The sequence below is a fragment of the Merops nubicus genome, unplaced genomic scaffold (genome assembly GCF_000691845.1).
Source record: "Merops nubicus isolate BGI_N331 unplaced genomic scaffold, ASM69184v1 scaffold21187, whole genome shotgun sequence".
NCBI lineage: Eukaryota > Metazoa > Chordata > Aves > Coraciiformes > Meropidae > Merops > Merops nubicus.
In genome coordinates this window covers 19269-39784 of record NW_008622601.1, presented here as the reverse complement: position 1 = coordinate 39784, position 20516 = coordinate 19269, and the positions used below count along the sequence as shown (strand labels likewise).

The following is a 20516-nucleotide window of genomic DNA, read 5'->3' as shown; positions in this document are numbered from 1 at the left end:
AAGAGTGGAGGTTTTGCTAAACCCACATTATTTTTCACTTGAGTTGAGGGGATGCGACACCGGCAGGAAGATATTTATTCTGATGCTGTTCTGACTAATCCTGGAAAATAAAAGACTTGAAAAATTTTAAAAGGTGGCAGCAACTAATAAAGCAGCACCTGTGACAAATTTAAAATTCAATGCCAGTGTTTTTCAGCACTTATTTTTGATTCATAATCCTGTGACGTACAGTACATCCAGCCATGGACTCAGCTGGAGAAACACTTTATGCTAAAAATGGCCAATGCAGTTTAAACAGAGTATTTCCTTGGGTTTCTTGTTAGCCAGGACATAGGAACTGTGCTATCCACCTCCTCACATCTGCAAAGGGGAAGAGACATCCTGTAATAGACAAGGGCATAGAGCTGCTCATTAGAGGCGAGTATTTGCGCTCATCCTGGTCTCTCACCCCACCCAAGTGACATAGATCAACCCACACAACCAGCTACTTTTAGGTTAAGTAATATGAATAATTAAGTTAATAAGAAGTTAAGGCCAAGGCAGGGTGCAGGGCATGGCATTAGAGCCATAAGGAGAGGTGGCAGGGAGCACAGCCAGCCTGCCAAGCAGCAGAGGTGTTGAGGCAAGCCGATGAAGACAAAAGCATCCGGATGTGAAATATCCGAAAGAAGAGTATTTGACAAATACTTAGTGCTTCCTCAAGCAACTGATCCTTAGCTGGTGAAACCACAGTGTTTAATCAGAGAGGGTGATATGCCAACATTGGGAGCTCTATTTCTTAATAACACAACAGCCCTGCACAAAGAGTTATGTCTATTTTGTTGTCTGTCATTTCGTACAACGCCCTTCCCTCAAGCACTGGTCCTCAGAACTCATATATTGTTAGAGGAGATTAGTTTAATTGCTGCTGCTTCTTTTTAACTTTTTTTTTTTTCCCCTCTCCCAAAGCACTTAACAGAAATCAGTTCTTGGGAACTGGAGCTCTGAATCACAGTCTAACAGTTTATTTACAATCATAGCAACTAATTGCTCAAAGACAAGCCTTGGGCTCCAGGACCATTCCCATGTCACTGCAGTTGGCTGCTGCAGTGATGTGCCACTGTCGCCAGAAAAACTGTACTGCTAACTTGCTTAAGTGACTTTGCTGGCACAAGAGGGCAGGCAGCTGAATCACTGACCACTGGATAAAGCCGACTCATCATTCAGTGATGAAAAGACAATGGCAATTTTTTTAAAAAAGAAAATCAACTTGGACATGTGTTAGCATTTTTGTTAGCGAACAGTCTGCCCAAGGTCTCAGCAAGCTCATAGGAAATGACCGTATAGATGGAGACACTGCCCTGACAAGGACAGTCTTCCCCTCCCAGCCTTTCCTTTACTTGACAGTGATGGCTGCCACCACACCTAGTCTGCGGGCTCTGTTATATCTTAGCCACTGATAGGAGTCACCCCATGGGAAAGCAGGATGGTGGGACTGAAATGATGTCAGGTACCATGAAGAACATTTTCCTTTTTTACTTTACAAACTTTTGAACCTTACAAGGGGGGGAGTCGTATGTCTCTATGCTTTCTTTTTTCCTGCAAATGAATTTTAACAATGCATATCCTGCCAGGAAACATTACCATGCATTAGTGATAAAGCGTTACATAAAAAGGTAAATTAAGTTTCCAAGACACAAATCTGAGCTGATAAACACATTACAACCACAGTTCAACAACTGTGAAGAGAAAAGGAATAAACAGTTTTACAGAAAGCTTCAGGAATATGGGGGAAAACCAGGAGGAGTAAAGTCATGCCAAAACACTGCTCGGACTACACACGAAGAATAGCTACTGAATTAAATCAGATTAAACTAATGGCCATCCATTAAGCTTGGGTACATCTACATGGTACAAGACAGACCCAAAAGAGGTGAGCTCTAGCACCATACAGCTTGCCAACACAGCACTCACCTATGGCATTAGACCCCTTGCCCCACTAGATAACTTAGAGCCAGCCAAGCCATTTATTCTCACCCAGGGGTGGCAGTGGTGGTGATGCTGCTTCATTAGGGGAGGCAGCAGCTCTGCTCCCAGCAAGGTGCAGTCACTGGAAAGGATCGCTGGTATGTGCCCTCTGGATACTGCTCTTATATGAAGATACTGGAAGAAGCTTAACAGGGAGGCCCATACAGTGCTGCCTTTCTAACACCAGCAAGCCAATTCTACATTTGAGGGACAAGTGCAAGACAACGGCTGAATGGAAAGGCAACTGCAAAGCACCAAGGCACTGGCCAAGAGTGCAAGAAGTCAAAGGATGGGACTGGGTTAGAAAGAGACTGCACTGGAACAGCCAGCAAGCTGCTCCCAAGGTAGTCAGGCTGTGCAGGGTATGGCTCCTGCAGCATCACCAGACACAGCTAGGCTCTGCCCAGATTTGTGAGGATGAGACCCATTTCAGACAATGCTTGTCACCAGACAAGCTCTCATCCTCTCACCAAAGGGAGAAGAGCTACAAGTTCAAACCTAAGCCAGACCATCACTGCAGTTGTAGTTGCTACAAGGGGCTGCAGCTGCAGATCTGGATCTGCACAGAAAATTAAAAAATTCAGGCAATCTGACACTAGAAGGAGTGATAAAACCCTGGAGGAAATTCACTCTACTGGGGGGAAAAAAAAAAAAAAAAAATCAGGTAGGGCATAGAGGCTGGTTACTTGGCTACTGTACTTTAGGTTTTACCAGAACTCCTCAACTCTCCTGAACAATCATTAGGTCAGGAAGAAAGAGGAGCTGCTGAGATAACCCTCCCACTTCACATAGCTCCTTGGGACTTTCCCCAGACAACACCAACCCGGCAAACATGATGCCATGAGGGATTTAAAGAGACCACAGGAGAAGTGCCAATTTCTATAGAGCTTACAGACAAAAGTAGCCAATGCTCATTCCAACAAACAAGCAAAAAGCAAGGACAACAAGAACAGAAGGATGTCCTGGCAGCTAGCTAATTAGCAAACATTAGTCAGGACTTCCAAGCACCAACAAGAACTAAGCAGGATATACGCCTTTATGCAGGATTTTTTTCAGACAGAAGAGAGAACAATGTCTGGGGAATTCTTCACCAGTCACTTTTTGCAACCAAAATACACAAGTGCTAATTAGATCATGCCAAGTCTTCATTTTCACACTTCCAAAGTGGCTCAATTAAAAGTATGTGTTTTGGCACTGCTCTGTTTCAAAATAATTTAGACAAAGCTAAAAACAAAGAAATGCTTCAGCCCCAGGAGGTGATACAGCTGAAGATGGATGAATCATTAAAATATTGGAAACTTAAAAAACTCAGAGGGAGACCCACTTTCATGAAATAGTTATTGCCTGATATGACAGAACACAGAAAACAAAAACAAACCAATAGAAACAGTGAGAAAGCAAGAAAACACAAATGTAACTGCCTTTTTTAGCAGTTAGAAGATCATCACGCTATCCTGAAGTATTTTCCTAGAGTTGTTACCAACACTTTATAAAAAGCTTCAAGGTAGTTAATGCTGGACTTAAAAAAAAAAAAAAAAATGTTAAGTGCAGACAGAATCTGGGCCCTTCAAAAACTCACACCAGTTGCCTTATCAGTGAGCAAGCACATGCTGAAAAATGATGTAGTACTGAAGCCGTGAGGCATTTGTGGGAAAAGATAATGAGGAGGAAACTTAATTTATCTTTCAGTGTTTTGAGTGGCACCTCTTAAATAAGAAACCTGACTGAAACCATCACTTGCAATTCTTCAGGAGGCTGAAGAAAGATGCTGCCACAGTTAAAGGGTCCAGGGCATTGATTTGTATGTTAAGTTGGTGACGGACAGTAGCAAGTAGCAAGCAAGACTTTCTATGTTACCAGTGTTAAGAAAACTGCTCTTGATGCATGTAAATCACTGGTCACCTTCTACTGCACTACAGTGCACCAAGAATAGACTCATTCCCAGGTCTTGCGATGTGCCTAGCAGTTAGGACATTAGCTTCAGAAATTTGAAGAGAAGGGATCCCCTCATGGCAAAAAAAACATCATGAAGCTAGGACAGGAGGGAATGGGAGGCCAGGAGATCTGTTCAACCTGGCTACACTTTGGCTTTTCTGGAGGAAGATGCAGAGCAGTGTTTGGGAAGAGGCACAACTATCCCACCCCTTTGAAGCTATAGCAGCATGCTGATTCAAAACCTGACTATAAAATTTCAGACACCTTTATCTTAGATAGTTACAAATTATCTTGTGCCAACAACAAATTTAAGGCATCCCATCCCTAATGACAAACATCTTCCTTATCTCCAAGAACCACGTGGTTATGAATGAGGTCCCACATCTCACCCCAAAGAACCTGTTGTAGAAAAATCCCTGTCACTCCTCCAGCTGCCGCAGTTCTTCATTTACATAAATCACCTCTAATTTAGATTCCTTGTCCTTCTGATTTATGGCTTTAAGAAAAATAAACATGAGTTAAGGAAATAAAGGAAAAGAGTTAATGAGCCAACCTTAGCATCTTTGACCACATGTAAATACTGCAGCCAATTGTTGTTGCTCTGCCAGCTGATAACAAGAACAAACATGCAAATGGATAAATAGCACTCTTCCTTTTCTTCAGAACCTAGGATACTATCCAAAACCACCTCACCTAGGGACTTGAATGATGAACAGCTTTTCAGTGTCAAAGTAGCTCTTTGTTTCTCCAACTATGAAGCTACATTAGGGATACAGTCTCCTTAAAAAAAACAGTATAACATTCACTGTACACATTTTAGGCCAGATGAGACATTTATCATCAGTACACTTTATTTAAACTTATTCCTAATTGTGTGGATCAGAAAGAAACACAGACTATTGAAAATCTGGACAGTCTTTCAAGAGAGTGTTTATAAAAAGCTAAGTGAGTTTAACGTGCGTGACATTCCAAAAACCAATCCCATCACAACAACAGGTATCCTGACTCTATAAGGTGTAGGCTCCATATACTCATGTGATATCATCAAATAAGTCTCCAAACTGGCAAAAAGCAAACAGTTCTAAGAAATACTAATTCCACAGGAACCAAAGACTAAGAAAAGTCCAAAATGATAGCAGTTATATAAGAGACTGGATTAAGAATAAACTACTCTGATCTGTGCATATTTACAGAAGACTTGGAAGAATAGAGTTTAAAACAATCACTTGAAGGAAAGTTAGTTGTTAGAGGAAACAATTTGCTGTACTAGATTATATTCATGTGACCAAGGGGAAAAAAAAAATTAGCAGAAACAGATCAGGTATTAAATGTTGGCCTGACTCCTGTTCTAAAGTAAGATCAGATGCCCCCACAAGCACTTCCTTCCACTCAAGATGTAGGGAACACAGTAAAATTTAGTGGTAACTCAGACAGCCTGAAGTCACCCCCATCACAAGGGGCTTATCTGCCATTACTCTACTGAGGATGTAACTGACCATATGCAAGATGAATGATTATTTATTGCTTGACTGTTCACCTAAGGGTAATGTTTTTATCTTATTCTGCATCTGTGCAGCCAAACCACATCTGCAATGTAATTCTGTGCTGGTAGGACAGGATGCAGGCAGTAAATAAAAATAAGTTTTCCTTCCTACGTAACTGAACAATTTGTCTTCTAATAGCACTACTACCCAGCACAGAAGGAGGAAGAATAAAAAGGGTGCTAGATTGCTCAAAAACTGTGCCTTTCATGTGATTTTATTATTTGGCAACCTGGTTTTGGCTTTCAGATCAGAGACAATGGCAGGTATTGACAGGCAAAGTCCTTCACGGGATGCTGAGGTTGCCTGAAACACCAAAAAGCTGGTCTTTCTGCCTCCTTGTTTTACACAACCAGGGGAGGCAAGGGATGATCACAGCACTGAGTCACAGGAACCTCACACAACCCAGATCATCACAGTCATTTTATCATTATATACCACAAAAAAATCATGCCAAGTCTCACCATTAAAACTCATTGTGTTGGTTGATTCTTTTCAAGTGATACTAGATTAATAAAATGTGAAAGCAACACCTGCAAGAGCAGCAAAGGTGATGCCACATACGTCACAGTGAGCAACACTTCCTATTTTCTCAGCATTTTCGCTATCTTTTGTTATTGCATACCCAGTCAGTTTGGAGCCAATTAAAGCCAGGAAAGAGCCATGCCAGCTCCCAGCAAAGGTCCATCAGGTCCAGCAGTGTGGAACGACATGCAACTATTCAGAGAATGGCACAATCAGAAAGTAAGAATGTAATGAAGCTTCTCCAGACTCCACCGATTTGTGGTTTGGGGATATTCCAAGACGGGGTGGGGAGTGCACACACATGCGTGCAACCATCAACTTACAGCCCTCACTGTGAAGTCTACAGCAACCCAAATTTAAAGAAAACCACAACCACCACCAAAGAACTACTCTTCTTTGCTACAGCTTCCATCAACCTTTCAGATTTACTAGAGCTCTACTTTTCTGGACATCTTCCTAGCTGGCTTCTTTGGCTTCCCACTTTACTCCTAGATATAATGAATTACACTTGAATGCTTTTAGCATGCCAGAACACTTACTATTTCAATAATGACTTCTCCAGAACTCTTTTTTCTCTTAATTACTATGAATGTAATGTTTCCAAACAACATTCTTGATTGTTAGACTCAAACTGCGTTGCTGTGATAACCCTCTAAGAACCCCATCTCCTCCTGAGTTACTGTTATCCTTACATTAGCTGGGAGATTTTGAGAAGAAACGGACACTCAGCAGAATTTTGTTGAAATGAATCATTATTCACCAGGGCAAATCCAAAGGTAGCATCCCCTCTGGACAACCAATGGTTCATAGGTTTTCACCCATGATTGAAGACAGCAACATTGCCAGGATACGTAGCTCTGTTCTGACTATAAACGGTGATATTGGTGATATCTGCTTGAATCAAATTGTTCCTTCTCTGCATTTGTTCACAGGTAGGCCAACAACAGTCACAGCTGTGAAAAGTGAATTGTAGTTTGTGTCTTCTGTACAGAAAGTGTTTAAATATTTAATCTCTGACATATGGCTCTAGAAGAGGCAGCTCTAAGATCTCCTGCGGCACTGTATAGACTCTGACACCTCAGTGCTGAACAGAACACGTGCTTTCCCAAGCTATAAAGAATTACTATTTCTATGACCTTCGGACACTTCAGGACTAAAATGCTGGAGCCATTACCCTGTTATCCAGCAACACACACTGTATGTAGATGAACAGTTCTACCTCCTTGGCCTTGGACACCCTCTGACAAGATCAAAAGAGCTAAAAATAGTGCAAAGGAGCACTTCAAGCTGAAGGAGGAAATGATTCATGAAATGACAACAAAAGATACCACTTGCAGGCACTGAGTTCTGAGAAACTGGCAAGTTACTCTGTCTTTTTATGTGCATCTATAGTATATATATTAGCATTTTAACATATTACTGTTGGAATTGGATGCAGAACTAGAGATCTCTCCTGGGTACTGTATCAAGCGATAGGAGTTTGGACCTCCCAGATCCTTTCAGGCAGTTTTGAGCAGCAAAAAGTCCCCATCTGGGCACTATTTTCAGACTAAGACTCTAAAATTTCAGCCATAGCATGCAGTGCGTGAGACGGTTGTCACGAAAAACATTGTGTTATAAACTACTACTCTAAAAGCACCAGAGATTGGGCCAGGAATCCAAGCCCCAAGTGGTATCAAATGACTTATTGTGCTATTCTCTTCCACCAAAGAAATTACATCTTGCAAGAAAAACCAAAACAGATATCTGAAATTAAACAAATTCTGTCTGGCAAATAAGAAGATGCTAAACGAGCAAAGAGGCTATGAAGAAAGATGGGTCAGGTTTATCCTTTTACATTGAGATGTGGCTTCCCTCCTTGATGAGCCTGAAAAATACTGCTGTAATCATCACAGCAACGTTTTTTGCTTTCTCAGTAATTATGCCACTGTATCATTGAAGCTCCTGAAATTGATGTAAACACAACTCCATAAAACATAAGAACCCACAGGTGGAAGTTAAAGTAGTAAAAATCGGCCAAGAAATAAAGCACCATTTTTCTTCTTTATCAGAATAATTGACAACGACTGAGGTAAATCCTCTCTCACTGGCTCTTTTGTTGTGATGTGCTGCCAGAAGATAAAGGCACAGATTCAGGGAAGCCCTACAGCCTGAAGTAAGAGGGGGACAGCCTAGCTGACTGCAATGATACTCTGACTTCATTTGCTACCAGTAGGTTAAGTACCTGGAAAAACAGTCTAAGTCAAATACCTTACTTTGCAAAAGCTAAATATTTGAAAGTTACCATAGCACCTCAATATTCCCAAGATGTAACCCAAGAGGACAGGAGAGGAACTTCTGAAATACAGCCTCCAAATGCCATCACCACAATGCACAATGCACACCACTCAACCCTGGCAGGAAGCTGACAGCCACCTTCTTTGGGAGCAGAAGATAACAAATTTCAGGAACAAAATGTCTCTCCCTCAAGCCAGTGGTGCCACACAGAAATTGTTGGCTCTTGATCGGATCTAATAGTAAGCACAGAAATATGAACTGATCATCACTGAAGAGCAAGCAGCTCTTGCAGAGGATGTATGAACAAACAGAGCTTTAAGACCAGACAAAACAAGTGCAGGGAGGACCACAGCAGCTCATCCAAGCACTTGATGCACATGCTGGGAAGGACACAATGTTGAGAAATTCAAGCCTGATAAATTTCCCACCACTGAACCAGGCAGTGGAAGGCTGCAGAAAGAAAATATTGCCGTCCTTCTCAAGATGCTATTACACAAAGTATAACCATGCATCTAGAGTATTTCACCATCACCTTACATTTCGCTGTAGCATTGATACCTGTGTGCAAGGTACCACCATTCCAGGCTCAGCAGAACACAGTATAGCCCTGGAGAAACTGCTCTCCAGCTGGTGTGCTTCTCACAGACACCTGACCTACAAAGGCTGACTCAATGGATACAGGGCAGCTCCTAACTTTCTCAGCTTGTCAACCAAACACACAGATTTCCCTCTCCAAAATCCATGGTTTTCCCAGTCAAGTTTCCCCCTTCCTCCCATTTACATACACAAATTGACCCAAGTTTCCAGCTAAGTCGTCCTGCCATTACCAGGATGCAGCAGTACACTGTGACTGCACAAGGAGATCCATGGCAGGAATCTCCTGCACTAGCAATGGGAAGACCTTCCCTGGAGCATTTAGAGGCCATTCAGGGTGCTTGAAATTCCAAAGGCATAGACTTCCACCTGCTGTAATGGTAACCTTATCTTGTGCAAGACAATGGGTCACCAGGAAAAAAAACCACCTTGGTCCTCAGCAGAGTACAGACTAATGGGTTGGGACTAGTACACCATAAAAACGATCAGCACGCACATCTCAATCCTAGCAAACCAATATGTACAGCGCCTGTAAAGTCTCCTCTGAGAGCATCAGTTATACCATGCAACTGATTTACATTTTTCAAGGCAATAATTGAAGCTGTTCAGCTTGTTCCAAAGGCCCAATGGGAAGGAGAAAACCCTCCAGACACTTATGTGGCAGCTTCGCAGCAGCATGAGACTAAACAAATGGAAAAACCTAGAATAGGTTGCGACAGTTTATCATTAATCAGTATGAATTACTTGGCAGGATGCAGTATCTTTCAGTGCAACTTAGTGGCACCTTTCCCAAAGAACTAATACAAACACGAGCACACAGCCAGGGATTTGGGGAGCAGGGGAAAAGGGATGTCATCGCTGATTAAGTTGCTGATGGCAAGAAACAAAAAATGAGACTACATAGGGCAGCACCTGTGTGGCTGAACGACATGACTGGCATGTTCCAGCTACTTCATTTGGCAAGGCTAAATTCACCACGGACAAATCATAATCGTCCTACAAAACACTGAAGTCTTCTGAATTGCCTCCTTGCAGTCAGACATCACTTCTCCACTAGCTCTGTTTATTCCAGCATTTTCTCAGGACAGGGAGAATACTCTAAACCCTTCTTCTATTCATAAAAGAACATTACTGTTGAACATAGGAAGGTACGAAGATACAAGAGAGAGGCATTATCTTTATTTAGAGCCAGATATAAATGGAAAACTGCAGACAAACTTCCAGGCTCAGGCAACCCCTATCAAGCCTACAAAGAAGCCCTTGTGCTGGCAGGTCCTGGCAATGGATCCAAGTACCTGAACTATTCAATTTTTCCAACTACATGAAATGGTCTAATACAAAAGATAATTTATGTATATGGATTTGGTGATCCAAACATCGTAATCATCACACCTTTAGTGAACTCTGGTTTGGGCTCTTGAATAGCTAGCAAATAAATTTTGCTTTGACCCCCAGAATTGTTTTTCAGAGCAGACTTCTTTCCTGTATTTGTACATGGATATACCTGTAATGCCCTAGATCCCTGCTATGATTGCCTGTTGCATAAGGTAGCTTTGCATTTACATTGTCAGTACATACTTAGGTCATTTACTCATTTCATGCATACCTGAAAGGAAGAGACAAGCTCTAGTACATTTCAGACCATTTCCTTCACTATTAGACTTGAACAGAAAAGGTAGAAGGTTCAGCAAATGACCAAAGACAGGCAGGGAAGGTAGCTACAATGACTAAGAAGCACCAGACCAAAATAAATTAGACCAGTCCCAACCTTCCTGGAATCACCCTCAGTATTCCTTTTGTCCAAGTACAAAGATAACACATACAATGTTCTTCAAATGCTCAAGAAAAGTTCATAAACCATGTTTGGAAAATAGTTTGTGGCAGTTCTGTCATGCTTACATTTGAAAGCCAATGTTAAAACTGCTAAATATATCTTACATCTCCCAGCAACTACAGCAAAGGAGCAAGAACTTTCCTTGCATACTGCTGTTAAAAGATAAACCTGCAAATTTAAAATAAAAATTTATGCAGATGCCTGAAAGGACTGAGTTTGATCAGTGAAAAAGAAACCCACAGAAAGGGATCCTAGTGAAATTCTCAGACATAAAAATGAAAAATTGTCCCACATTTGCATTGCTCCGATCATTTCACACATTCTTCATTCATGTAAAGAAGGGTATTACCACAAAATCTGGAGCTGTGACAAGATAAGCCTTCCATGGACTGAGGATGCACAAATTAGAGAGAGTTCACCATTACTAAAGCTTTCTGAACAGCACTTGTCAAATACATGAGCAATTGCAAACACCCACACAGAGAAATCCAATGGCATAACATGAAGACAGCTAAATAACAGCTATCACCTCACCTCTGCCAACCGTGCTTTGAATCAGCCTTGTTGTCAGACTTCTCCATAGAGTAAAAAGGCCATTCCATGCAGAATGTGAGGTTTCAACACTTTAGGTATCACTTTTTCCAAACATTGTAATGGATAAAGTGTTCTAATCTACAGCAGCATAAACTGCAATTTAACTAATCTGATCTGTAGGAAACTCTCTATTCTCTGTCTCAGGCCTTAAGTTCAGTGAAGAAAACAGTAAAACTCTTTCTGCTAATCACAGAAACAGATACTGAGCTGACCTTCCATTGCTCCTTGGGAAGCAGTTTCACTATCACGATGTCACCGTTCAGGGCTCTGTTGCGAGCGACCACTCCATCAATGAAGATATCACGAGAACCATCCTATCAAAAAGGAAGAAAAATAAATGCAAGACCAAAACATATTAAAATACAGTTTTTGTGAGGTTTAAAACACTGTCAAAGACGACACAAACCCTAGTGAGACAAGCATCCTGCAGTCGTGCACAGAAATGAAATGGATTCACCATGCAACATCTTTCAGCAAATAACCTCCCTTCTACAGATTCTCCTGCACAGTAGTTCCATGCTTTTTATCCAGGACAGAGCCAAGCCCTCAAGATGTATTGTCTGCAAGCTCTGCTCAGTTATTCTTGGGAATGGGTAGTTTTCTGCAGGCACAGCTCTTCACACATTAAGTTGCCAACTCAAGCACTCAAAGCTATTGTTCAGAACACGCTTACAAGAGAGTCTGTGTGAAGTGCCCCGGTGCAGAGCTGCCTGCTGCTCTCCTGGTGAGGTGAAACACAGGGGGACACAGCTCTGGGACCAGCAGGTCAGACTGTGAAGGTGGCCTGGAGAGTGGCTGAGGATGAAATCTCTGTATTTTTTTTTTAAATGCGTTAACACCATATATTCTGGATTTGGCAAACTTATGTCAGAAGAGATTCCAGAAAATTATGATTACGTATGCCAACTGCAAGCCAGAAGATCTTGTACTATAAGAGACATGTTAGGACACCTTCTCTCAATATGCTGGGTTAACATCCTTGCTCAAGAGCCTCTACTAATTGTACACACCATGATTATCCACCTCAGACATGTTTGGCATTTGGCTAATCTGGATTTAGTTTGGAAGATTTCCTTCATGGGGTGAATAAAGACAAAGTTTCCTGAAGATGCCTACACAAAGGTTTTAGATTTTAAAGGACTGCCATTTTTTTTTTCTTATCTAATTATGGACAGTGCTCTGGCTGCTTTCATTTCTGCTTCCCCATAATTCAGTATATGAAAAATTCCATGTGCCCATTTACAATGCCATGAACACGTCAAACAATGTGACCATTTCATATCAACAAGAGCAACCTATCTTTGCATAGTTCTGAGGTACATAAGAGGATGAGTTTTCTTTAGTACTTCCTTGTCTTTCAATACAAAAAACAGCCCCACGAGAATTAAAATCTTAATGGCAATTTTAGTTGTTTCTCAGATACATGTTCCTGAGTCTCGTATGCCTGAGTAAATCCAATCAGAACTACCAGTGTGCTCAGCCTCCAAGAAAAACTACTTTTATAACCTGAAAACATGAAGTCCTAATATCACATAAATATCTTACTCTGCTTAGATACCAAAACAATAAAACGGCAGAACCCTGCCATGATGTGAAACTAAGGCTGTCCTCCAAGAGACCAAATTACTCTTAGAAAAGCAGCAGCAGCTCAACAGCTGTGTGGAAGCTGCCTCCCATGACAAGATGCAGAAAAATTGCAAAGCCTCTTGGACCAACATAATTCAAATTGGAAACTGTTCTTTTCAAAAAGCCAGATTTTTTACACATGGTCTTATTCCTCACTTCTCTCTACCCTCTCTCTCCTGCCCCAACTCTTTACCTAAATACACCACATATCTAAAAAGAAAAGTTCAAAGTCACTGTTTAAGGAAAGTACCTACTTCATTTTTGGCTGTACCTAGCACTGCTCTGTGCTGCAGGACACAGGCTGGCATTCACAATAATTTTGTTGGTTCTATACCTTTTTTTCCTTCCCTCCTGTCCAAGAAAACACAAGGCAGACCCTTTCCCCCATCCCTGGTAAAGGTGTGTGATGTATCTCACCACCTAATTAGCTGCATCTCCACAGTCCACAGAGTCTTGTCTTGAATTGGTGCCAGTCACCCTCATTCCAAACAATATATACACTAATATATGTGTATGCACACGTATTTTAGAGCAAACAACTTCACTGCCTACAACCAAACTAATTAGGAAACTGCCATCAGTTTTGGGTTTGCCTCCAAAAACAAATATTTCTATATCTTGAGCTTCATGCTCATGATTGTTGGGCAAACTTACGCACATCCAAGAACACTTGTGCATTCCCCTTTTTCCCTTACTCTGCACAGCTGGCATTTCAGATTACTAATGCAATTAAAATGGCACCAAATTACAAGAGAACGCAACCACTCGCAAAGCTTCAGCTGCCCACAGGGTGCATACACTGTATTGGCCTCAACGGCTTCAAGTTTTCTGCAGCCACATCCAGGGAGTGTGGGGCTTTTTCTGCTCCACGGCCACCTGAGCATGTCACCAGCAGTGCTCTCAATCCCCCTCTGGGAAGAGGAAGATCTGCAGCATTTTAACTTGCGCTGGAAGTGTCTTCCACAAGCACAGTACAGCCACAGTCACTCCATCACTCATGCTCAGCAGTATCATTCTTCACACTGACAATGCCACCATTTCAAACCACACTACTGTGTGCAGGGAAGACAAGAGACGCGAGAGAGATTTCAATGCTCAGGTCCATTCTCTGAGTAGCTTCCAAGAGAAAGACCCTGGGCCTTCCTCCCAACTCTTCATCCAACAATGAGGCAAGCAGACAGCGCATTTGCAGCAAGAAACTCCCTGGGACTTCTGATGTTAGAAGGTGAACAGCTGTTGCATTTGAACTCCATGAAGCCATAGCCAAGTTGGAGCTGAAGAGAAAGGGGTGCAATGCCCCAGTCAACAGCAGGAGAAAATGGGTGATTTTTTACAGCTGCAGCTCTTGCAGCATCTGGCAACGATAGGAAGTCCTGCAGAATCCAAAGGCTGCAAACCCTCCATTATGGCAAATAAAGTTATTCAAAGGATAAGGTTCCTAAAGCATCTGTCTTAAAAGTGAGGACTGTGTTGACACCAAACACAGTCATCTTCATCCAGGCATTAATTCTGCTTGATATCAGGGACAAGGCTGATTCTGGTATTCAGCTCCACAAAGGGCAAAAAAGTAGAAAGACAGCTGAGACAGCAACCTCATCTAACCCTCTTTAATGTATGTACTGCATGCACAACTGTGAGCAATGGCCTGCACAAGGCAACAGCTGAACCCAGGGAGCAATGGCGGGTAAAGCTTCACACGCAACTGAACTCACAGGAGTAGCTGAATTTGTCAGCTAACCTTGTATTTTGTAATTTCAGACAATATTGTTTAACAGCTTACACTTAGCACACCTACAAGGACACTTGTAAAGGGAGGATCACAATTTCCTTCACTTACACACGCAGTGCTGCACCACTGACGTACCCAGAGCTGCTCTGTGCTTCTTCTCCTAGTTAATCCTCATCTACTTTGTGCACCCCGACCTTCCTCCACGCCTGTAATTCTCACTGTCTCTAACAGAGTAGGCTCCAAAACATTACCCCAATTCAACAACATGAAATGACAACCCACAAGTTTCAAGGCTTTCAATCCGAGCCCCAAAACAATAGTACTGTCAGTAGCAGGGACAACAGAGTCAGTGTTGCACTGTCTTACAGCAGGCTCTGCCTTCTCTCCCCCAACACCAACAAAACTCTTCAATATGAAACTCTCTCTCATTGATGGCAACATTTTGACCAAGTCAGTTCCAGATAAAAAGCCTTAGCTGTGCCAGCCATGATGTCACCTTCCCTACTGGAAGTCCCTGAAATTGCAAGAGCCCTTCTTTTCCGTAAAAATAAGGAAAGAGAGAATTGGCACAAGCCAGTCCCATGTGACAGAATCGCATCCCTAGCCAGCCAAGATACAGTCTGTGCAAAAGCGGGCACATGAAAAGGAATCACGCATATTATTTCTGGAATGATTTTTCAAATTAGCTCATGCAGCAGATCGAAAATGGAGAGCATATTTGTTTAGGGAAGATTAACTTAAATCAGTGGAAAATCTATAAAACCTCCGCAGCCATAAACCAAGGGTTTCCGATTGCACTATCTGGTGGTCCTCAAACCTGACTTCAGCTGGCTTCTGTGGGATCCAGCAGTACCCCCAACTTCAGCACAAGCTAAGCAAGTAGGTTCTTTGAGGTATGAAAAAGCAGATTTGTTTGGAAATATTTGATTTAAAAGGAAATCCAGATCACGTTCATTTACTCCAACTCATTCACCTCCGAGTGACCTTTCCAGCACAGCATAACTCCTATCTTAATAGACCTTTACTTATGAACTTTAAAACATTATAAAATTACACTTACTGGAGATGGAATGAAGGCTTCATGGTACTTCTTAGGATTTATTCTCAAGGGTCCCTTAAAAAGAAGAGAAGGAGAAAGATTATGCCTGAATCTTATTAATTTTATATAACATCAGTTAAATTAGAGAGCTGTGAGTAATATATCTACTGTGAAACATGAGAGATACATCTAAAGTTCCATTATACATTTCAAGTCTTGACAACTTAGCATCTGAGCAACTTCAAACCAAAAGGCAGTTTCATGATAGGCTTAAGCTGAGCTACTCCAGTCTGTCATCACAGAAGAGATGTTGAATCCTTAGTAGTTGCTGCTACTGGGTGAACTGAGGAACCAAGCCCTCCTACTCCCTTCACACATTTTCTGCCAAGTATCCACCAACTTTGTTTACAAACAAACAATAGAAGCAATTTTTTTTTCCCCCCTCTGTTTTGGAAAAGCAGAATGCTGTTTTTGCTTATTTTAGTGTATGGGAGGAAAGAGGAAAAGCTGACCTGCTGAGTTTGCATGGCAGCAGGTATCAGCCTTATGGGGTTCTGGCTGCTTAGGCTGTTCCTGCAACAGACAGTAGCAATAATTCTGTGACAAAGAACATTTCCAAAAAAGAATCAAAAGGATTTTCCAAACACAAACATTTAAAGTCTACAGGATTAAATTCTGTTTAAACACACTGAAAGTCAAACTATCTTAAATCCATTTGAAACTCCACGGTCTATCTATTTCTGCTGTGTTATCTGCCAACTCAAAGCTTAAGTCACCTGCAACAAATCCATATCACCCCTCCAAAGTAAACCAAGCAGTTTTGCTGCTTGTGCTCACATCTATCCAAGAGAAATGGAGAGCCAACCAAGGAATTACAGGCTATGCAACAGTGCCATTCCCACCCCAAGAGGGTCCTGGGAATTGTGATTCAGGTGACTGCAGTTACAAGTGACAGCTTTTGATTCCTCTGGAAATACAACTAGGTATCTGTCTTCAGGCAGGCTTCTGCTTTGGGCTGAAACTTTAAAACTTTCTCCACTTGTGTATTTGAAATAATGTTGGCCAATTTGTTATACGAACAGGTTCCATCTGTTTGCACTTCTGTGTTAAGCAATCATAGGAACCTCTCACAGGAATTGCTTCCTTAAAAATTTACTGCAGCATATAATTTTATGTATTCTGGGAAATACTCAGACAATAGGAAAATAAAGCTTATTACATGTGAAAGTTTTTCTGCCTTGAAGAAGAACTTGCAGATTTATGAAGATTTTCTATTGTTTTTATTTGCTTACATTTGGAAATACCAGCACCATACACTCCATATTCTATATTGGGCATTATTTGAATGCTTCACTGCAATGTCTGTTTTGTGCCTTATGTAACTAGCATTGACAAGCACACTAGCCACATGGCAGGCGACCCAGGACAACAGCACGAAAATCAGGATGACCCACTGGGAGCACCTCTGGGGATACTTGACGCTTAGGGAACATGAGAGCGATCTCACTGTCGTCTGCCTCTGCTAGCACCAGTACTCACTGATGCAAAACTCTTAATAGTCATTTTTTCTTCCTTAATTGCCCAGAATCTGCCACCAAATCAATGGGCTGTTAGTAAAAGAAGCCACTATTAAGAAAAAGGAAAAAATGAAAAGGGATGGTTGCTCTGCCTGACCACAATTCCCATACCAACATCTACCCACCAGCACAAAGCAGATGAGGGGATATCCTGTGTTACTCTGCCGAACCCCCTTGAATAGTTTGGGACAGCTGTCAATCAGCCAGGTGCAAATGCCCATTACACATGTGAAAAATCAGGTTGGGTCCACAGCCCAGAAGGCACCAGGGCAGCTACGTGCACATGGATGCCCAGCTCCAGCACACGGAGAGAAGCAGCGCTACGATGTTTACTACACAACAGGTTTCTCTGCATTCTATATGCACTACCTAATTATGGTCAGCAATAGAATTCTTACGTCAAGTAGCATTAAAATACTTCAGCGCTTTCTTTTAAGCAAGGAACTCCCAAAATTTATCCTTAGAAAGCAGATGGGCCCTATTATCTGTGCCTATGAAAATCCTATTTACAATGTTGTACATTTCACGCTGTGATATCATATCTGGAACCAGTCACTCTTCCCATCTGCAATGAACAACTGTTCTCATATGTGTATTAGGGAGTGAGGATCTGGCTGCAGAGTCTCATGATGTCACACTAATGTATTATTTTACAATAACTTGTGAATAATAGCTGCTATATTTATCAGCGGCTTTATGTCAGGAGGGCCTTTGTTTTGAAAGGGAAGAGAAAGGTTTGCAGGAAGGTTTCTAAAACTCTCTGATGATTCAAGTCAGCTTCACACATACTTGCCAAAAAAGTTCCTAAACTTATTGAGCTTTCCTAGTAAGACACAAAAGGGTCATACTTTCTCAGGTTGCTCTGGTAGGACCAGGGCAGGCAATACTCAGACTAAACTTCAAGCATCTCAAATCAAGCAGTTTGTAACAGCTATTACCACGCATAGGTCTAGATTCATCTTTATGTATGAAACACCAAAAAAAGGTCAGGGTTCGAGTATCTGCTTGCTACCAAGGCCACCTTTGAAGAAATAAACCATGAAAATCTGGGAAACCTCAGCCTTCATAGCCACAAAAGAACAGCTTTCCATGGAAAAACACCCTCTTAAAAGGGTATGCTGCACACTCACTCCACCTGACCCCAGCAGCCCTGCAGGGAGGGTCTGGGAGACGGTGGAGGCGTGGAGCAGACATGAGTTCCTGGCTGGTGCTTCACAGGATGATTACGGTCCTTTGGGTCAATAGTCCTTAATACATAACCTGACCATCTGTTGTGTGTAGCCAACACCATCCGCTTACGTAACTGCGCAGAAGTTACTCAGTCCTGTTTGCCTTCAGACTGGGGTGATCCCAACCGACTCGATGCTCTTGGTGTTTGCTCACTGCAGACAATGTTGTGGGTGGGGAGGTGGGAAGTCTGCACGCTCTGAAGCGCCTGAGCTCAGATGCCCTTTGTGTGGAAGGACATTTCCACACATGTCACATGATTAAAGGCATCAAGGAATCCTGCAGGGCACCCCTCTCTGTGTTACTTATCAAAACCTGAGTTATGTCAGATACAGTACCAGAAGCCATTAAGACTTGTATTATTGACAGACGTCAGCACCTGTAAAGATAAGACTTTTGTTCTTCCTGACCTAAGACTGCTTAATCTTCATGGCACTGGTGTTTTATCTGAGCAATCTCCACGTTGGCCAGTAGTTTCCATGGGTTGGGCTTTTGGAAGCATTTAGTTGCGTAGCTCCATTGCCAGAGTCCAGCAACACCCTCCGAGTTCACAACAGGGTCTTTTCTCTCTAACAGATCTCTCAAGTTCTCACACAAACACATGCAGAGCCAGTGTTTCCAGGATGCTCCAGAGGATGGCCCCTGCTCAGACTATCATGCTTCTGTCTGGCTAGCACTCAGGTTTGCTCAGGACCATCAGTTTCAGACCAAGAGGGTTTTTTTTTTTCCACCTTTTCCACAGGCTCTTGTGGAGCATTTTTGCAAGTTACCATGCTAGACCAGTGCTCTGCTTTGGGAGATGAACACAACAGTTCACGATCTCTTGGTATTGTAGTGCTGAATATTTGCCCACTCACTAAAGCTGCTTCCAGCTTCTCACCTATACTGGTTGAGACTGCAGTGATGAATTAGATCACAAGGATGAAAGAGCTGAAGATGAGAGATACTGAGCTGGGATGCCCATGACCTGACACTCATCCTTAAATGCTCAAATCCAGCTTTTACAGCCTCAGCTGCTTCCCCGAGATGTGGAACTGGATGAAAGGAAAACAGATACAGCCTAAGAAAGCACGTATGACTCTTCCAGTTACGCAGCACATGACCTGGAGTAGACGCGACGCATTTACAAGAATTAGGGATTCTTTTGCCAGAGCGCGTGTAATCACGGGTCCTCTGGGACTCAACATTTCAATGGGATTCTCAAGTAGTAGTCATAGTCAGATATGCCTCATCTGCAGGTGCACTCAACCTCACAGGCAGTTTACACATGTGTCCTGGTTCCGTGTAAAAAGGGGTTCAGGGCAGGACCCACACGGAACAGAACTATGTACTCGCCTCTCCCCCCCGAGAGAGAGACACACACTTTGGAAAAAAAAAAAAAAAAATGAAGTATATTGTTCAACAAGGAACAGAAAACGAAAAAGGGAGGTAAGGAAAATAATATATATAAAGATTAGGGGAATAATACAAAAGATAAAATATACAAAACCCTCAGAAATGGTTCCAGGGTCCCACGGAGTGAAAGGAGAACTTTCCTCTCCGAGCTCCAAGGCAGGAGTGAAACAAGAAACCACTCCCTGCCTCTTATCAGAGTGTGTGGGAAGGGGAGGGAATACAATGGTTTCACCCCCACCCTTTAAACCCAAACCATTCTATGATTCTATGACTGGTCTTCAGGATGGAATCAGGCAATCTTATAGGTGGAATCCTCACCACACCACCAGGAATTATGCCATTATATTAGTATACCAAAATTACTACGTAGTTATAACAAGAAATCAGACAAAAAGTGAGGTGATGCCATTTGCAGCTTCAGTGTATTGATGAAAGCATCTCAACCTCACCAGCACTGCCACACTAACGGAATGGCAACGCACCGGCGGCTGCTTGGGTGAACGGTTCCTCAACGCGAGTGTGTCACGTCCTCACCTGCATTTTCTCCACAGCCAGTCTGATCTCACTGGGATGCCAGGTGTGGCCTGAGGGACATCACCCCATGTTGAGGGCTGTA

At 42.3% G+C, this 20516-nt stretch overlaps 1 protein-coding gene across 1 annotated transcript in view; it reads right to left on the bottom strand.

Annotated features, from left to right (window-relative positions):
* Window positions 1–20516, bottom strand: part of LOC103777313 — a gene marked incomplete at its 3' end in the record, with an annotated part of 56216 nt that overhangs the window by 18191 nt on the left and 17509 nt on the right. Inside the window, exons 4-5 of the mRNA XM_008944866.1 lie at window positions 15723–15776; window positions 11520–11621 (exon numbers count right to left, since the gene is read on the bottom strand). Of these exons, the coding sequence (XP_008943114.1) occupies window positions 11520–11621; window positions 15723–15776 (156 nt within the window). The remainder of the gene's footprint in view (window positions 1–11519; window positions 11622–15722; window positions 15777–20516) is intronic.